This window comes from Pogona vitticeps, chromosome 13, assembly GCF_051106095.1.
Source record: "Pogona vitticeps strain Pit_001003342236 chromosome 13, PviZW2.1, whole genome shotgun sequence".
Classification (NCBI taxonomy): Eukaryota; Metazoa; Chordata; class Lepidosauria; order Squamata; family Agamidae; genus Pogona; species Pogona vitticeps.
In genome coordinates, this window is record NC_135795.1 from 20897943 (window position 1) to 20917765 (window position 19823).

General features: G+C 50.1%; 1 protein-coding gene across 1 annotated transcript in view; it reads right to left on the bottom strand.

Moving 5' to 3' along the window:
- FLII (FLII actin remodeling protein) overlaps positions 1-19823 on the bottom strand; it is a 27249-nt gene continuing 7426 nt past the window's right edge. The window contains exons 3-31 of the mRNA XM_072982478.2: positions 19650-19760; positions 17767-17838; positions 17512-17592; positions 17327-17412; positions 15517-15678; positions 15131-15234; positions 14519-14694; positions 13828-13985; positions 13114-13198; positions 12314-12461; positions 12040-12173; positions 11199-11411; positions 10350-10529; positions 9416-9498; positions 8676-8750; positions 8400-8483; positions 8128-8299; positions 7933-8037; positions 7123-7314; positions 6617-6805; positions 5753-5892; positions 5425-5665; positions 4907-5061; positions 4349-4409; positions 3638-3766; positions 2898-3004; positions 2378-2483; positions 2027-2092; positions 1-1356 (exon numbers count right to left, since the gene is read on the bottom strand). Coding sequence (XP_072838579.2) covers positions 1222-1356; positions 2027-2092; positions 2378-2483; positions 2898-3004; positions 3638-3766; positions 4349-4409; positions 4907-5061; positions 5425-5665; positions 5753-5892; positions 6617-6805; positions 7123-7314; positions 7933-8037; positions 8128-8299; positions 8400-8483; positions 8676-8750; positions 9416-9498; positions 10350-10529; positions 11199-11411; positions 12040-12173; positions 12314-12461; positions 13114-13198; positions 13828-13985; positions 14519-14694; positions 15131-15234; positions 15517-15678; positions 17327-17412; positions 17512-17592; positions 17767-17838; positions 19650-19760 — 3750 coding nt within the window. The 3' untranslated portion in view covers positions 1-1221. The remainder of the gene's footprint in view (positions 1357-2026; positions 2093-2377; positions 2484-2897; positions 3005-3637; positions 3767-4348; positions 4410-4906; positions 5062-5424; positions 5666-5752; positions 5893-6616; positions 6806-7122; positions 7315-7932; positions 8038-8127; positions 8300-8399; positions 8484-8675; positions 8751-9415; positions 9499-10349; positions 10530-11198; positions 11412-12039; positions 12174-12313; positions 12462-13113; positions 13199-13827; positions 13986-14518; positions 14695-15130; positions 15235-15516; positions 15679-17326; positions 17413-17511; positions 17593-17766; positions 17839-19649; positions 19761-19823) is intronic.

The window sequence follows — 19823 nt, forward strand, 5'->3', positions numbered from 1 at the left end:
TCATCTGTGAAGTGCTGTCTTTATTGATATGGTGTAAACGCTTGTAAAGCGGATGGGACTCCCGGTTCAAGAAGGGCCCCGGATGGACCCTCAAGCAAGGAACTGTCCAGGTCTCGGTTTCGAGGTCCTGACACCTCACCTTCTGCATCACCGAGGCAGGGAGAGAAGTCACAGGGCGTGTGGAATTCCTGCCTCACTCAAAGACATAGAAACCACCACCTTTCAGATGGCCTGGACGTCGAACCCACCAGTGTTTTGGTTCTCTCCTTTGCTGCCTTTATTAAAGGGGGCAGAGCTTGGAAAAGTGGCCGACTAGCTGGGGGAATCTGGTAATTGTAGTCCAACTGTTAAAGCGACAGCAGTAGAAATGCACCGTAGGCAAAAGGGAAGGGCCAGGAGAGAAACTACCCCACTGACAATCATATTTAAATATGTTACCTTTAAGGAACCCTTTTTAAACTCCATGAGGACTAGCAGCAGAATGCCACTTTTTTTAAAAAAACCACAACAAACTCTTCTTACTTTTGTCACCCGTTAATATGTAATGGTCTGGGTGCGAGAACGGTGAGGGCTCTTAAATACTAAATATTGGAAGGGATTTTGCAACTTACAGCTTGCCAAAAAACAAAAACAGTAACTTGCTGAAACCTCTTCTATTCAGCTCCCCAACAGGTAGAAGCCCCAACCTCTTTTTTCTTTTCCTTTTCTGCATCTGGCCATCCTCCACCCCCCCCCCTTCCGTATCAAAGAATTATCAAGATCCACACAAACCGTCTGCTAGGTCTTGTCTGAAATGGGACCCAGCCTTTCTCTTGTCTTCTGCCTGGCCTTCCTGCGCTCCTTGAAGCAGCACCGGAACCCTATTTTATGTGTGCGTGTGTGTGGTTTATAGAAATATCAAAATCTGGGTGCCAACAGGGAGGAAACCTACAGCACACCCACGCTTCAATTTTGCTGGAGCAGGAGTGAAAAACGACGCTGTCGCCTTTCTCAGGCGGGTCTAAGCAACACCGGCCTCGTTGCACCAAGGAAAAGAACGTGCTGGAGAAGGGAGGGGAAAAAATCAAAATAGAGTTCACCTTTTTACAAAAGACAGGGGCCGCAGCAGCCAGAATAAAAGAGAAGTGGCTTATTCTAAATAACATTTTGTCCCGTAGGCTGGACAAAATCAAAGGAGGCAAGAGGGTGACATTTTTAAGGGGTGTTGAAAGAGGAGTCGGCTTAGGCCGGGGGTTTCCGGAAGACGCCCCAAGCGTGGAAGCAACGAGTGAAGGCCGGCGGCTCGTTCCCTTTCCGGACCAAGCGGAGTTTCCGCGGACGGCTGGCATCTTTGGAGCGCATGTGTTGGATGTAAACCTGGGAGCAGAAAAGAGACGGGAAAGTTCAGGGCGGAGGACCCAGGCGATGAGAAAGACACGACGGGACATTTAGGGTAACCGTAGTCTAAAATGGGAAAGCTTGTCCCTTCCGGAACGCCAGCGGCTCGGGTGCTAGCCCTGCGCAGCCTTTCTGTGGCTACAGCCATAAACACCGTATGAAAGAAATCTAGGACAAATCAGGTTCGTATAAATCACGCAGCAAACCTTGTAAGGTGGTGTGTGAAGACTTGGATCTAGTCTGTGGCCCCCTTTGAAGGTGCCTGCCCCCCCCCCCCGGTTGAGAATGGCTGCATGAGGCCACCAAATCCACATTTCTGGGTTTTTCAGGTAAGCACGAAAGTCTAATTCAATTTGAACAAAGCCGTTTGAGCCGATTATGCCCAAGGCCAGGATTTTGGCTCCCAAAATATTCTGGGTTTCAGATCCCACACAATCCTTCAATGTTTCTGGTCTTCACTGAGGCTTTTTGGAGCGGAAATTTCACCAACATCCTCCTGCAACCAATTGCCTTCTTCAACCTCGGTGACCTGAATCATTTCCAGCCAGTGTGTTTGTATTGATAACAATGCTGGCTTGGGGATGATGGGAGATGCCTGAAGGGGCCGGCTGAGGCTCTAACCTGGAATTGTGACCGCTTCCAGATTTACCTGGCAAGCTTTGAGACTCAGCTTGATTTCCACTTGACTCGTCTGTGTCCCCACCCACATGTACACCTGCAAAAGGGAGAAAAAAGAAAATATTTTTTAAAAACATAGGAACAGCAAAAATATCCACTGGAAACAGCTCCACGGCGGAAGAGTGTTTCCATTTTTAACCCATTCCACATAATTGAACTACAGATGTAAAATTTCCATTTTTTTTTTCTGGAGGGAGGAGCCCATTCCCATTTTTTCACCCCAGAAAAAAAATGGAAAAGACGCAATCTGTCTTTTATCTCCAGGATTCTGGCAGGAGATTCTGCCTGGGTAGATGCCCCCACCCCACCCCCCAATCCTCACCTCGCGGCCGTTGTCGAGTAACATGATGTCATCATCAGCCAGATCATCCTGGCAGAAGTCTGAGCATTTTTCGGACACGGCAAAATAGCCCTTCTCGTTGGAACATCTGGAAAGGCAAAATGACAAAAGGTCTATAAATCTTTCCTTTTCCCATTGCTGACCCTGTCCTGGATTCAAGCAAGCTGAGAACAACACTCGAGGCGCAAGGCCCTGTGCAACGTTCATTTTAAGGTTAAATGATCAGAACCGGATCTTAACAGCAGGAAGTTCAAATTTGTTAAGAGCCGTGGGAGGCGGTCCTTGCGCCCACATGATGCTGCTTATAAGAATCACCATGTGCATTTTTTAAAATGCATGTTGCTAGTCCTCAGGAAGCTGCTGAAAGCGCAGGAACGATGCCAGCTACAATTTCAGACTTCCCAGCCATTAGTGGGGCAGCTGTGGGGAAGAGGCGATTACGGGGAAGAGGAAAGGGGGAGAAGGGGGCGAGGACGGACGAGCCGTCGCCAGGGTCCCTCACCTGAACAGTCGGGAGTATTTCATGTACTCGGCGTCTCCGTCGTAGGGCTTCTGGGCTCCGATGCCAACCCAAAAGAAGTTTTCTGGCTCTTCTCCCTCGTTAATGACCTGGAAATGAGCAGGGGAGGTGTTAATCCTTAATAGAAAGGTGTGGAACTGCAGCTTAACAATTGGGTCCCAGAAGTTCCCTGCATCTGCCCCAAATATCGGAAGGGCGCTACTGGTTTCTGTGTCTCCACCTTCCCAAAAATGTCCTCCCATTCTGATGGAGAGCTGGCAAAGTCCTTGTCGTCGTCATCATCCTCTTAGACCTGCTGAGCCGGAAGAGACCCTCTGGATCGCGGAGTCCAGCCCCTTGTTAAGGAGGCACAAGTAGGGGGACTGAACTCCCAACCTCCGGCTCGGCCGGCAACCACTAAGCAAGCCAGCCGTTTATTGCCTTGAAGTTTAAAAACAATTCTTTCACAGTTTTGTGTGTGTTTGCGGAAGGTCCACAGAAGACGGAAAAATTGTTCTAAGAGTGAAATTCATCAAGGACGTTTGAGGAATTTTGCAAGGGCTATGAAACAGAGCAGGTACCCACTGCAGATGCTGGAAATCAGACGAACATTTCTCTCTTGCTGCAGTTCAGATTTTGCAAGCAGAGTTGGGGGAAAAAAAAGGAATGAGGCCTCTTGATCCATCTCTTCTTCCTGCACTTTTCTTCTGCTCAGACTGTCCGGGCGCTGGCCCCCGCCTCACCTGTTTGCTGTAGGAGTCATCAAACATGTGGTTCATGATGTCCTCGGCCAGCTTGGCCTCGTCGGGGTCAGCAGCCCGGCCCACCCAGGTATAAACGATGCCCTGGTTATCGGTGCTCTCAAAGGGAACCTGGAGAAGAAAGGGCCCCCACCGTTTGTTAGCAGAAACTATGCAAGAACCCAGAAAGACACCGTGTTCTCTTTTAAAAAATTGCAATCAGCGATGGCGTCTTGGTAGATGATTCTAACACAATGACGTGGATGGAGGCCACGGTCAACCTGGCTTTTATAGGCGGTCCATCAAGCTCTTGAATCGGCTACCAAGTTCTGTGTCACCGAACCTGGTCTTTATTCGTAAGTTACTGCCTGTCATTTTCGACCCAACCTGCTGATGGTAAAGATGTTTTGACATTTTATCACCATCATAGTCTTAGTAAAATTAAAGGGGAGCCATTCGGAGAACGTCCGTCGAAAGCCTGAATGACTTACTTCCGCCTTGTTATCTTATCAGTTGCTTTGTTCCAAAACCAACAGTACTTGTTTTGTAAACTATCTCCCAAACTGTCGTTTTTAAATTGTACTTTAACTTTTAATGCATCTCCGAAGCACATTTTTTAAAAAGCAGTTTTCATTTTCAGGGCAAAATAAATTACTGACAATCACATAAATAAACAGATCCAGTTCTGTAACTGGGTGTTCCCAAATACGTCACCTTTAAGATGAAGCAGAACTCAGAGTTGAGAAGGCTGGAGTCTGTATTGATCTGGATGCATCTAAAAAGAAAGGAAGATTTAAAAAAAAAAAAACGGGACAAACCGCACCGTCACAAAAAAACAGATGGAAAAGATGGAAGTGGTATCGGCCACTGAATTTCCGGGTGCCGCATTTTTAAGGACAACACTGACAACTCAGTTGTGCCTGAAGCAGGGCGACGTGAATGATGAAAAGCCTATTGACTCATCCTTCAGTCATTGATTCAATGGGTCTCCTCTAGCAATACAATTGAGGGCAGAATTCCTATCTGGTCTATACGCTCTGAGTGGTCATATAGACCAGATGGGCGGGATATAAATCAAATAAATAAATAAATAAATCTTCCGACCTCACTCTCCCAAATATCCCCTGGATCCTATGACTGGCAGCCCCAATATGAAAAACAACGTCTTGTTTCTTGACGGGACAAAGCATGAATCTAAGGAGGAAACTGCCAGGGGTGGGGAGAGGGCAAGACCTCAAAGGGATCGTGGGGGGGGGGGGAGGCTGTGCTCACCGGGTGCAGAGGGCACTGCCGTTGGTCCGGAGGTGGTAGAGGCTGGGTTGGAGACTGTCCTCCTTGGCTTTCCGTCTGCCGCTGTGGATGATGAATTTCCGCTTGAAATGAGACAAGAACTTGGGGTTCTCTTGCTGCTGGGTCATGCGGACCACCTGGAAAGGGAAGGAGAGGATCCTCAGCCCTGATTCAGAACAATCGTCCATCCTCATTTATTCTGCCAGATGACAGGAGGACCCCCCATATCCACAGGGGAGGAGTTCCAAAGGCCCCTCCCCGACCGGATGCTGGAAACTACAGATAGTAGCAAATATTATACACAGCATGGTAAATGGAAAAAAATCCAGGGGAAAAAAGGTATTTTACATGTATTACCAGAAATGGATACTAGAGGGAGCCAGAGACAGGCTATGGCACGGGGTTTGTTATATCTGCGGATTTCAGCATCCGCAGCCAGGGGGGAAGGGATATCCTGATCCCAATGTATACACAAAAATATTCTCTTTTTTGTGACTCGCCTCCAGCTTGCCAGGGAAAAGGTTCTCGAATTTCTTCTGGAGGGTGAACGTGAAGGTTAGCCAGCCCATGTTGGAGGCTTCCCGGCCCTGCCAGAAGTACACGACGCACTGGAAGTCTTCCTCCGGCTGCTTCTCCTCGTCTTCCTCCGCCTCCTCGTCCTCTCCCTCCGCCGCCCCTTCCCCTTGGGCCTTCTTCTCTTTCTTCTCCTCGTCCTCTTCACATTCCACGGGGACCCAGTACCTTCCAGGGCAAAAAAGGGGAGGACTCAGACCTCGCTGGAGGCCAAAATGAGCTATTCGATGAACGGACCCGAAGGGGGTCGCTTACCGGCAGAGGAAAACGTAGCAGTCCTGGGTGTAGAAATGACCAAATTCTTCCTCCGGCAGGCGAGCAAACTTCTTCCCCTCCAGGACGAAGCCCTCCATGCCGTCCAGGTCCTCGTTCCACTCCTCCATCAACTGCTCCGCCTGACCCACAACCCCAAAAATAATGGGAGACACACAGACACACACAAGAGGCATGAGCCGCAGATACCCGGAGAGGAAGGTTGCCATAAGACCCATCGGCCCATTTCGGGGCCAGTCAAGAACAGCAACATGCTGCTTAGTGCCCCCCACCTGGGGTGGGGGAGAGGTTGGAAGGAAACGGGGTGCTATTCTAGAGAGCCACATTAGGCAAGGCATTGAGGCAAGAATCATCCTCTTCTCTGTCCTTCCTTCACCTGCATTTAAGCCATGAAAAGGAGCCAAGAGGCAAGGAGAAAAACATTCCAAGAAAAGATCCATTTAGCAGGTGAACAGGAATGACATCTCCCTTTTGTGCTGTACCAGAATCCAGAAAAGCCACTTCCTAGATCTCACAAGCACCGTAAGGGGGTGTGCACATGTCTAGCTGTGTCTGCACACAGGGACGTTAACACCGATTGCAGTATTGGTTTGGGGGGACCTCACACCCGCATTGGGCAGCTCTTAAGGAGACCTTGCAGGAGATGCCTGTATCTACAGATAAGATTTCCACAGCTTGCAATTCCGTTTTGGCTGGCAGAAAAGACCGGGGGATTTCGGCACTCAGCATCCTAGCGCGGAGAGATCCGAGGCCTTTACAACCAAACACGGGTCTCGCTTTTTGGGGGTTCAGAGATAAGCGAAGGGCTGCCTAGCGGTCCCGCGCTTCTTCCCCTCCCCGAGGTACCTCCGCGAGCGGCATCGGGGGCTGGCGCGGCAGGAACAGAGCTGTCAAGTCGGCTTTCATCTGTTCCTTCTTCTCCGCGTCCTTCTGGACTTTCCCGGAGAGGCCCTCGGCCTGCTGGACCGACTCTGCGTTCCTCGTGTAATCCACCTTCAGCACATCGTCCCAATTCTTGAATTTAGATTTGAAGACCTAAGGCAGGAAAGACGGGCATCCACATGAAAAAAAAACAACAACTCTGGCCACACAGGGAGGGCCTGCCTTGAAAAAACTTATTATTAAGAGGAAGGCTGATCTGAAGGCTGGCATCGCGTAAAATTATGTTTATAATCATGCCCTATAGATTCAACTTGAGGGCCTTTCTTTTGTCCTGGGGGGGGGGGTTTGTTTCACAGATCTCAGGTGGATAAAAACGGCCGTAGCCTTAACTCCTGCAATACGACTCCCATCGAGCGATGGACCCCCCACCCTTACCCGCATCCCACCTCCACCTTCACCCCCCAGCGCACCTGGCACTCGGTTCCCTCCAGGTTCCGGAGAACCATGGCATGTTTGGGGCGGTGGAGCATGCTGCACAGTTCTTGGCCCAGCTTCAGGGCCGCCGCCCGCACCAGGCGGGGCGACTTCCGGCCGATCCAGATGAAAATGTCCGACCAGCAGTCCAGGATGTAGACCGACTTCGTGTCCAGCAGGCTGTGAAGCTGAGGAGGAGGAGAAGATGAGGATGACGACAAGAGGGCAAGGGCGGAGCGCCAGGGGGATCGCTCGGTCCGTTTCAGTTCAACCACCACCCCCAGGAGCTAGGGTGACGATGACAACACCCGTCGTCCCGTTTCACAGCGCTTGGTATTTTAAGATAGACTGCCTAGGAAGGTGGAGGCTCTGTTTTGCAATCCAAGGTACCATCCGTTCCTAGAGGCTACGAATTGACTGGCTCAAGAGAGCTGAACGTCGGCATGGTTTTGCACCTGAATTCCGGCCAGCCAATGTGTCCCCACCACCAAACCGTTAAACCGGTTTGACACTCCTCCATTCGCTCCCCTAGTTAGAAAAGCTGTCGACTGAGGACGTCTTTCGGATTCTCTGCTACAGAGACCTTGACATTTGCCCGAACAGCATTCCAAGGACCTCATTTACCTACCACCCCCAGAATCGCAGGGGGCCATTAAAAGGCGACCGGATTCAATGTGCAGTTCAAGTGCGGTCGCTGCTGCCTAAGGAAACTCAGGCGGCTCCTACGAGAGACCGGAGTTTCCACTCCTCCTTGGTCTGAGAGAAAACACGCACACGCCCACATGCCCTTCCCGGTGGTGTCCTACCAGCCTCATCTCTGGCAGCAGATCCACCTTCGGCCTTTTCTTGTGCTCCACCGAGAGCCGGTAATTGATTTGGGGGAGCTCCAGGTAGCCCAGCCCCAATCCAACCTGCGTGGGAGGAGGAAGAGAAGACGAGGGTTGGATTTTTGGCTGGGCTCTCTTTCTCTCTCTCTTTCTTTCACACACGCGGACGCCCACCTTGTAGAGTTTCGGCCTGGGTGGCTTGAAGTCGTCGGGGACGCTGATCTTGATCTCCTCGGGGTGCCCTCCGACCACTTCCCAGAACTCGGGCATCTCCTGCGTCTGGCTCAGCAGCAAGATTTCCGCTTTGCCCTTCCGCTCGTTCTTATTGATCTTCTCTGCAAAAAGCCTGTGGGGAGAGAGAAAGGCCGCTGCTGTTCGTCCGTCGCTCGGTCCAGAGGAAGAAGGTAAACCGTTAAGCAGCCACGCTCCCCGTTTCTGGGTCCTACCTGGCTTTGGTGGTCGCGCTCAGCGTGGCCTGGCTCCCCCGCCAAACGTAGATCTTGAGGCCGTGGTCCAAGAGGAAGACGAAGCTGAGGATGACCCGAGGGAAGGAAGGGTGTGGGGGTGAGGAAAGCGGTCCAGGCTGTCAGCCGTCCACCCCCCCAAACATTTGAGATACAGGTATTAAAAGCCACGGATCTGTTTTTTCCCCTTTGATCTGAGCAGCGGCGGTTTCAGATCAACTCACGTGGCCTAAGGAAACCCACCCCCCATGCCTTTACCGGGGGTCCAAAGCTGCTGCCTTCAACGGGACCGGTTCCAGTTTTATGTTCTTCTTGCCGTAGACGCGATAAAGCCTGGATTAAAAAAGGGGCGGGGACTTAATCATTGAAGGAAAGCTTGAATCCATCTGCTTGGATGGTGAAGAGCAGGAAAAAAATATTGTGTGTCTCTCTTTTTTTTTTTTTTTGCGGAGGGGGTGGTTTGAGTTGTTCGTGGAATTTTCACCAGTTTTTCCATTAACCTCAGAAGATGTTCCAAGCACTGGCTGTTAGCCAAAGGACGAAGCCGTCCTAGTACAGACTTGGGTTTAGGGTTTCAGGGCAGCGATAAGCTGGCAGGAGAGCTCAGTGGTTAAGGTCAGTAAGAGCTCCTGGTTGATCCTCAAAATTTGAGTTTCCCAAAAAGCGATAAGGCGAGACCCTAAAGTCTTGCTCTCGAATCTGAGCCATGCACCCCATCCTCCCAAAAACGTTTGCAGGTAGCAGACGTAAGGAAAGGGGGGAGGGAAAGTCTTGGAAAACTTCTGAAGTTTGGACTCTGAAGAGCGCGGAACTCTAAAGAGTTTGGGGGATTTGGGGATTTGTAGTCAGGACTTAAAGTCTCTTCCTCCAAAGCCAAGCTGTATTATCCGATAAAGAACGTCCAAACACAGATTTTTTGGGGGACTGGCTGGACTCAAACGTAGTGAATTTAACAACCAGCCTGGGGAAGAAGCGATGGGGGTCTCGATCCGGATTACCTGGTGATGTAATGGACATCTTCCACCGTGTAGAAGCCGCTGGCGGTGCCGCCTTCAATGTAGGAGATCTCATGGTCGAACACCTACGGGCAGACATTCAGTTTTTAGATGTTGGAAAGGAAGAAGGGCGAGGAAAAGACAGTTGGAGAACGTGGGTCAAATAACAGGGAGATCCGAGTTCAAATCCCTGGCACGAACTTCAGTGTGTCCTAATTAACGACTCTCTGTTTAGCCTAAACTACCCTCCCAGGTTGTTGTGAGAAAGAGTTGGTGAGAGAGAAATTGCATCTTTTTAAAAATGCATTTTCCAAAAACGTCCATGTTTTAATTCCTTCACGTTTTAAGGGGGCTGTCACCAAGAGAACTAGCTCATGGCAAACCTTTGGGGATGTTAAAATGTGCCTTTTAGATGAACGGGATTTCAGGCAAAAGCAAAACACATTGTAAAACACATTCACAGTGTATGCAATTTGAGGTGAAAAACGTTTTTTCAAGCGTTTAACATTCTGGGTGACAAAATTCTTCCTTGTGTTGTTACGAGCATATGGCTGTATCTATGTCTTCACACAGTGCCATAGCCTGTACTCATTAAGTAAAAAAATTTCTCTGTTTCTGAGCAGAACTGAGCAAAATTCGGGGCCTTTATATCATGTACAGCAGGACCTCCTTATAAACAGGATTAGGATCCACGGATTAACTTATCCACAGTCTGAAAATATTTAAAACATTGAAAGAAAAATCCCTATATATATTTGCTTTTCAGCATCTGTGAGGGGGATTTTAACTGATCCACGCAGATATAGGGGTTCTACATATATCTTTTAATGGGTTCAAAGATGCACATGGGGACTGCATCCCCGTCACAACGACCCTGTGAGGTAGCCTTAAGCCTTCAACTTCCACAAAAGAAAGAAAGAAAGAAAGAACAGCTTACCTGGCTGAACTCCTCACTCTCGTCACCCATCTCCTCCCTGATGCTACGACACTCAGCGCCCAGGTAGTTGCGCAGGTTGACGGCGTGGATGGCCGCACAGGCTTTCTTATCGAGTGACGACTCCTGCCCGATCCAGTAGTAAATCTCCCAGTTCAGGGAACCATTATCGTCCAGACACGTCTGGAGAGAGCCATTTGCAGAGTCAGACCAAAGATCAAACAGGTGGGGAAAGAAAATCCTTTACATGGGGTCCCATCGGATAGTCATCTATTTAAGTAATCTCAATATTTGGGTTTTTTATCAGTGGGTTTCTTAGTTGCCTTTCCGCTTCCTCCACCTCCCAAAAAAATCAATGTGCAAACTGTCCGTGAAACAATCTCACAAGAGAAAAACAATGTATTGAACGAGTTAAAGGTATCAGCATCAAAATGGAAATTGTACTGTGGTGGGAGACACAGCACAGAGGAAAGCAGCATCTTCAATGCAGCACAAGTTAAAACTGGAACTCACTGCTGCAGGACGTAGCAACGGCTGCCAGCTTGGAGAGCTTTAAAAGTGAATTGGAGACGTTTATGGAGATCAGAAACACTAATGGCTACTGGTCAAGATAGCTATAGGTTTTCCAGGTGTTGTGAACTACAACTCCCATGAGCCTCACTGGCCATGCTACTTGGGGTTGATGGGAATTGTGATCCAAAGCACCCAGAAGGGCCTCTAGGTTGCCTACTGATGGGACAGAGTGTCAGGTTCAAGGACACCATCAAAATTCAAGGCTGTCGTGAGGACGAGAACCAAAGGATATCGTAGGGCGGGAGATCTCACCCGATGCTGTAAAAACCACTCCCTCACCTTCAGCACAATGTAACAGTCGGCCTCGTAGAACTTCCCGTGGAAGGCCTCGTCCACCAACGTGGGCACAAAATTCTCGATCTGCCAGACGGTGACGCCAGGAAGCTGCCCCACATCTTCCGTGAAAAACTCCGAGTAGTTCAGCTGCGGCTTCTCCAAACTCTGGTCCCAGCGACGGGTCTTGAGGTCTGTGTATTTTAGATCTCCATTCTCCTAATGGAGGAAAAACAAAGAAAAAAACGCCAATCGAGAGGGGTGGGGGAGTAAGGGATCCCAGCAGATGAGCTAGCTAGACAATACAGTGGTGCCTCGCATTATGACGTTAATGTACTCCAGCGAAATTGCTGTAAAACAAAAACGTCATCATGCGAAAATAAAAAGCCCACTGAAACACATTAAAGCCCGTTTAATGCGTTCCAAAGGGCTGGAAACTCACCATTCCAGCGAAGATCCTCCATAGGGCAGCCATTTTTGCTGCCTGTGCAGCGAGGACTCCGTCCCAGAAAACAGTGGGGAGCCATTTTATTTACCCGGCGGCCATTCTGAAATCGCCGATCAGCTGTCGGAAAATTGTCGTTTTGCGAAGAATCGGTCCCCAAAGCAGGGAACCGATCATTGCAAAGCGAAAAAACACCAGACCATCGTTTTGCGATCGCAATTGCAATAGCAAAAAGATCGTCGCAATGCGGGGCAATCGTAAAGCGAGGCACCACTGTAAGGGATCCTAGTTACTGCCGCCATTCTAGACTCCAGGATCTTTGCACCGCCCCAAATACATGCACAAAACTGTTTAGGTCCCCCGCTGTCCACAAACACACTTCCGTGGCTTTGTGCCTCCTACCTCCATCTTCTTGTTCTTCTCCTGAGCCACGTCGGACATCCCCTTCAGCACCTGCTTCGCTTGGTCATCCTGCGTAGAGTCCTTGCGCCTTCGCAGGCGCATCTTGCGTGCCAGGGGGTCCCGCGGGCTGCTCCCTAGGAGAGCAAAGGGGGTGACGGAGAAAAGGAAGAATAAATAAAGGAGGAGACAGGTGGAGAAAAGGGGCATGGAAACCACAGACCTACCACACCCCTGCACAGGCACAGAGGAGCCCAAGGTTAGTTTCCGGGCTTACCTGCCCCAGCTGCCGCCACCGTGGCAGGGGAGGCGCCAGCCAGCCGCAGCTGGTTCTGCAGGGAAAAGTCAATGTTGTACCACTCCGAAGTCCTGTCCACGGGTTTGGGGGGCATGACGAGGTTGGGGTTCTCGCGAACGTCCAGGATCTGCGGGAGGGAGAGAAACCCATTTATAGCCCGATAGAGGTGTGTGGAAAACTAGAGGGATGAAGGCAGGGACTACAGATCCTAGCATGCTAATCAGTGCTCACCAAACTGGCTGGGAAGGATGGGATTGGCAGTCCACCCTAGCTGGAGGGTGGCAGGCTTGTTAAAATTGGCCTAACCCCCACCCCCACCACACCTATCAGATTTCTTCACATGAGGCCTAAAATCATGTCACGGACTTCGTACAAGGAAATCTCAGCAAGCTGGTTTATTTTACACCTTAAAAATGTCCATGGGTATGCCGTCCCCCATATCCGCAGGATCAGTATCCACTGATTCACTTATCCGCTAGCTAAAAACACTAAATAAAAACCCACAGAAATACATATATATATATATTTCCAGGGCATGTTTACCAGAACTGGCCACTAGCCAGAATCCACATAATGTACAGCGTTCCCTACTTCCACATTTTCCAGTATCCGCAGAGAGGGGGCTTGGAACCAATCCCCCGCACATACCGTTGTCCTACTGCAGTACGTTTTTAAAATAGAAAATCGCATTTTAGTCGTAGCTCCTTCCTCGAGGGGGACCCATTGAGCTCTCCCACCCCACCCCACCTGCTGCCTCTCCACCCACAGCGAGCCCTCACCTCAATGTCCGAGAGGAAGTGCACGGCTTCCGGTAACGTGACCAGGCGGTTCTTGTTCAAAACCAGCTTCCTGAGTTTCGCACACCTGGAAAAGGGGAGGGGAGACAGCAGAGAAACAGCATTGTCTTCCTCTGCACGCATGTGACCGCCGGAAGATGACCGCCCTCTCAGCATGGTGAGAACACTTGCTTGGCCGACTGAAAATGCCACGTTCGACCCCCGACCTTTCCTTCCAAGGCTCTGAAGAGTTTTTCCCAGCCAGTGTTGAACCATAAACAGCTCAAGGGAAAGCAGGTGCCTGCAAAAGCACCTTTCTTGTGTCCCACCAGCAGAGGCCACCATGAAGAAGGTAAGAAGGATGGAAGCGGTCTTAAGCACCGCCAGCCCCCTTGCTCCCTCTAACCCAGCCACAACTCTGTTGAGCAGCTGACTCTGAAATCTGCTAAGCCTGGATGTATGTGTAGCCGCGATTAAAGCTTACGGGTCGCTCACCGCTAGATGCTCCCAATTATGGAGCTGTTACGGAAGGCATAATTAGGAGGAGAGCTTTTTTTTAAGGTGTTGACAGAATCTGGTGGAGCAAAACATAAAGCCACTTCCGTGCAGAGGATCCACCAGGAAGCCCAAGACCACTGGAGGGAACCCTAGCTTTCGCTGGGGGCTGCAGGGAGCAGGACGGGCAGAGAGGAAGGAGGAGGAGGTGGCTCAGCTTACCTGCACAGGCTCTCAGGTATGAGCTCCAGGTTGTTGTTAGCAGCCATGAATTCCTCCAGGCTGGCCAGCTTCCCGATGCCCGATGGAATGCCATCAAAATCCAGCTTGTTGGTGTTCAAGTATAGCTTCTTCATCTTGGTCAGCTTGCAGATGGCCGACTAGGGAAAGAGCCGGGGGAAATGCAGAAGGGAAAAAAATTATTAGCTCACTCCGAACGAGACGAAGAAATTCACATTTTCATTTGTAGGTTGCCTTTATTAACAGTGGACCCCAACACGGAGAGACAAAGTGTCAATAAATGTAGCACAGGAGGCCTGCCGTATCTACAGGGATCAGGACCCGTGGCTTCACTTCTCTGCTGAAAATACAATTTAAAAAAAACCAACAACAGAAATACGTGTTTCCAAGGTGTATTATCAGAACTGTCCACTAGAGGGAACCAAAGACTATGCAATAGGCAGGGTTTGCTATTTCCACGGTTTTCGGCATCCACGGCGGGGCTGGATCCCTCGTGGATACTGTGGTTCTACTGTATAATTAATAGGCCAAAAGTGGGTTGGATAAGAGCAGATGGACACAATCCTCCTTTGAGGAGCTCCATCCAATTCAAGGGTGCTTAAGAGACCGTCACTAGGACAGGAGGAAGAATGGGAGAACAGTACGCTCCGATACAAAAGAGGGCGCCACCTACAGGCAGGGAGGTCAGCTGGTTGCGCGACAGGTTGAGGGTCTCCAGGTGCGTCCACTGGTCGATGCAGAGGGACAGCTCGGAAATCTGGTTGCTGCTCAAGTTGAGGCGCCGCAGGTTGGCCAAGGTGTAGAGGCACTCGGGCACCCGGCTCAGGTCGTTACAGGAGAGGTCCACATCTGAAGACAGCCAGGAGGTTGGTTTCAAAAAATAAAAATAAAAAAGGAAGGGAAATCTATCAAGCTAGCAGAGGTCAAGGAAGAAATTATTTGAGAAGGGCTGCAGCACATTTGAGGTGACCCACAACCTCCTTGGGGGTCCTGACCCCAGGTTGGGAAACACTGCTGTAGGTAAACTCTGTACAGGTTTATTCCTTATCCTTTTGCACAGATTTCCCCCCACCATCCTAGAGAACTTCGTCACAAGTTTAAGAACCCGAGACCCCCAGGCTGACAGAGGTCCTCAAAAAAACCCTGTATCTGCTCTGAATGCAACAAAACATAAGACACTTGTGTTCTAAGTCTACACAGGATCAGTGCCTTTTAAAAGCTTCCTGGCCCAACACCAGAGGCAGACAGACGCTCAGGCGTGAATCTTCTCCCGCAGTGTACGCACCCGATAAGTTCACCAACGCGTCCAAGCTCGTCGGGAGGTTGCTCTGCGTGCGCTGCGTGTTTCTGAGGCGGAGCGTCTGCAAGGCGACCATCGCGGGAAGCTGCCTGCAGAGGGAAAGAGGCAAAGCAAGGAGACGACAAGACTTATGCTTTTGTTACCTTTCTCACCTTGCCTCAGCAATAAAAAAAGAAAAGAATCGTGCTTAAACCTGCTAATCCCATCGCTATAAAATTTCACCTGCTAAACAGCGTTGGACCTGCTTAGTCCTTGGATGACAGACCCCCAGGGAACACTAAGGACCTCCAGGTATAGGCCTGGAAAGGAGCTTTGCTTGCAAGGACCCCCAGATGGGGCTCACCCTTTTTTCCTGGTTCGCCCCCCCTTACCTCAGCTGGGCGTGCAAGAGCGGGTTGTTATCCAGAATCAGCGTCTGCAGGTGCACCAGGCGCCGCATCTGGGGCGGCAGGCTCTCGAGCTTGTTGTCGCTCAGGTCCAGGTAGAGCAGGTCGGTCAGGTTGATGAAGAGCTGGTTGGGGATGGCGTCGATGCTGGAGGGGAGAGGAGGGGGGTGGTGGAAAGAGGACACACCTGGTTTGAGCCGGCAGGTGGGTCTCTGGGTACTGGCTCGTTTTGGGCCGGCTCACCTGCAAATGAGATGCTGCAGCCGTGAGAGGCTCAAAGCCGATGGACCATCATCTGTCAGGCCTTGGGAACGTTCCTCTTTTGAACTACAACTCCCAGAATTATCCAAGCGCACACAGTCTAGAAGTAGTGCTAAAAAAATCATATAGGAAAGCCAATTCCCAGCCCTCAGCCGCACGACTCTCTAGGGCAGCAGTTCCCCATCTTGGACCGCCCACCACCGCTCTTGGGCTACAACTCCCAGAAGCCTTCACCACGAGCTGTGCCGGCCAACATTTCTGGGAATGGTAGCGCCAAGGCTGGAAATGACCACGCTAGGACAGCGTCCGCCCCATCTGGTGACCTCTAGATGGTTCTGGACTACAACCCCCATTCGCCTCAGCCAGCATGGCCAGGGAGGATGGGAGCCGTAGTCCAGCAACATCTGGCAGGGCCCCAGGGGCCCCTAACCCATGCTCCACAAGGGCCACATTTAATCAACGTTCAAAGCAAAGCTGGTGGAAGCGCCTTTAAGCCAAGTCTGTTTTTCATTTCAAATGGTTTCTCTTTGAGTTGCTTTTCCCCCTTGGTTTGTTTTGGTTTTTTTTAAAACTTATTTAAGCTGCTTTTGGGTGTTAGCGGCTTGGAAGGAAGACAGAGGCCACGGTTTTAGATAAACAAGGGGGACTCAAGAGGGTAAACAGACACAAGGAAATGGAGATAAAGGTTACTAACGATCTGTTTCTGCTGGAGTGAAATCCAGACCCCTGACCAGCACAGAGAGATCGCCAAGCTGCTTTCTTAACATTGATTTTTTTTTTAAAAAAATGAATTGCTAACACAAGACATTCCTGCTGGGTTTTTTTTTCCAAGCGCTGGAAAAATCAGAGGTCAGAGCAGATTAAGAAAAGTTAGGAATTGCTTCGCAGAGGAAAATAATAGCAAGCACCACCCAATATAAGGAAATCCAAGAGCCGGGGGGGGGCAAAGTGGGGCACCCCACATGTAGCTGGACTACAACCCCCATCAGCCCTAGGCAGTGGGGCCAACAGTAAAGGAAGCTACAAGACACATGTGGGGAAAAAAATACCATCCTGTTCCAGAAAAGCAAGACCTTCATGTGTGGATCTAGACAAGGTTTCTTGAAACCAGTGTTCTTATATTTCTACAGGGCCAGCCTACGTGTCTACTCAGAAATAAATCCTATTGAGAGCAGGAGGGCTTACACTCAAGTAAATATATATGATGCCAACTAAAGGTCTCTCTGGACTCAACTCTTTGACCTGAACCCATGGACTGCACAGCTAATTCCTGTGTTTGCATTTTTGGAGCTGGTAATTAACGATCTTGTCACTGCACTGACCAACTCTGATATACACAAAACACCCATCAACTTTTCCCCCCCTTCTTACGCAAGTGTAGGGCAGGCTGTCATTGATCAGCAGTTCTCCGCCACCGAGAGCCTCCGTGCCAAGGTCAAAGGTTTGAATTCGAACCCGGCTCAGTCCAACCCACACACAAGTTGCCCCCCCCCCCCAAAAAAAGGTCTTCGTCCTCTTTTTGCGCCAAATTCACCTGTTATGCTTCAGGTTCAGCACCAGCATGTTCTTGGCGTTTTCCAGCTCCCGGGGCACTTCCGTCAGCTGGTTGTAGCTCAGATCCTAGAAGGAACCCGTTATGTGATGGTGGGGACGCCATAAACCCAAAACTTCAGGTGGGGGCCGCCCACAGACATTCCAAGGGCCAAGAGCCAGACGTACCAGCACAGAGAGATCATCAAGCTGGAAAATATCGTCGGGAACGCCGGAGTTTTTCAACGAGTTCGCCCGAGCCACGATGGCCTGGAAGAGAGCCAGAAAAAGAGAGAGGGGGGGAGGGTCACACGCGCAGGACGGGATCCAGACCGCCCCCCCCAGCTGACCCTTAAGGGGAGGGACGCGAACTTGACACTGATCTCAATTCGAGTCACAAACCCTGGGATTCCCAAGGCCCCCCACCCCCCAAAAACAACCTACCCGAAGGCAAGGCAAGCCGGAGAGTTCTCCATGAAGCGTGGTGAGGTTGTTGTGACTGACAGACAGATGTTCCTGGTTGGGGACCAAAAAGGAGAGAGAGAGAGTCTGACAAACGTGGAATGGGACGTATATTCGCCCTAACAGATCAGCATTAGGTGGAGCTTAGGTGAAGCTAGGCCTAGCTGAGTTATACAGAACTAGGCCTAGCTGAGATATGGAACTAGGCCTGGCTGAGTCACTGAGAGCTAGGCCTAGCTGAGTCATAGAGAGCTAGGCCTAGCTGAGTCATACGGAACTAGGCCTGGCTGAGTCATATACAGCTAGGCCTAGCTGAGTCATAAAGAGCTAGGCCTAGGTGAGTCATAGAGAGCTAGGCCTAGCTGAGTCATAGAGAGCTAGGCCTAGCTGAGTTATATGGAACTAGGCCTGGCTGAGTCATATGGAGCTAGGCCTAGGTGAGTCATAGAGAGCTAGGCCTAGCTGAGTCATACGGAACTAGGCCTGGCTGAGTAATATACAGCTAGGCCTAGGTGAGTCATAGAGAGCTAGGCCTAGCTGAGTCATAGAGAGCTAGGCCTAGCTGAGTCATACGGAACTAGGCCTGGCTGAGTAATATACAGCTAGGCCTTGGTGAGTCATAGGGAGCTAGGCCTAGCTGAGTCATAGAGAGCTAGGCCTAGCTGAGTTATATGGAACTAGGCCTAGCTGAGTCATATGGAGCTAGGCCTAGCTGAGATATGGAACTAGGCCTAGCTGAGTCATATCGAACTAGGTCTGGCTCAGTGCATACATGCTGGACATGATGTGCAAGTAACAGGTGGTGACAGGAGGGGAGATAGGAAACTGAGCAGAGCAAAACAAAAAGACTCTGGGTGAAGATTTTCCATAGCAAATGTTCCAAAACTGATCACCAGGAGGGAGCTGCGCTTTCTCAGAAGGCTCTATCTTTGCCCTTCCTACCCCACAGATCTACAGCTGGCTGCCCCCAAAGCCCCTTCTGATTCAACCCCCCCCCCTCGTTCTCATGCTATCTTTCACCCTTCCCTTCTCGCTGCTGCTACTGCCCGACTCTTAACCCTGCACTTGGAAAGTCTGCTTTCTTCGACGTTCGTTTCTCATAGCCGTGGCAGCCGGGAGAATCTGTGAATAATTTCTGGAGCAACTTTTTCGAACCCTTCAGAACGAAGCTCAACCACACTCTCCTTTCCCTGTTCCTTCCCTTCTCCTGGATTGATTGATTCTGAAATCTGCCAGGCTTGTGTTTCTTCCAAACCCTTCTGCAAGCCGACAAGTCTATTTTTAGAACCTTGGAAGGGTGAGCAAAGGCAGAAACGGGTGGAGACTTTTGGAATAATGCAAATCCCTTCCATTCAAATTTATAACATGCTCCACTCTACAGAGACTTATTTATTCATTTTACTTGCTGGTCTCAGGTCAAAGGCTCACAAACTAAGAAGAACTTTACTATAAGAAAGCCAATTTTGTGGTACGTTAAGGATGATTTTTAAAAAAAAATTATTGGGCTACAAATCCTATAATTCCACAGTCTAGGAGTCCTACTTGTCTTACGCAGACCTTAAAGAAACCTATATGGGGCTCACCTGGGAGGAAAGGCCTAAACAGGAAGGCTTTGAGGCTCAGCTAGGCCTAGCTCAACCTAAGCTTCCTGTTCCTGCCCCAGTGCCTGCTGGGAGCTTTCTTTCTGAACAGGATTCACACTCAAGCAAAACATGAACACATAGACGCTTTTAAAGGCTATCTGGAGAAGATCTTGCGAAGACAGAGGAAATCTGAGCATAAATTTAGCAAGTACAATTGTGCCTCCGACCCACACGGACACTTTCTTTTTGAAAAGGAAACGAGGGATCATCCCAGCTCCTCACCAGCTTCTGAAGAGAAGAAAGCTCTTCCGGCAGATAACACAACCCGGTCCGATTGAGCTTCAGCCATCGCAAGCTGGTCATAGACTTGACATGCTCTGGAAAATAACCACCCTGAGGACCGGAAAGAAGATTTCAGTTGTCAGTGCAAGAAACCGAGTCATACTCAAGATGAAC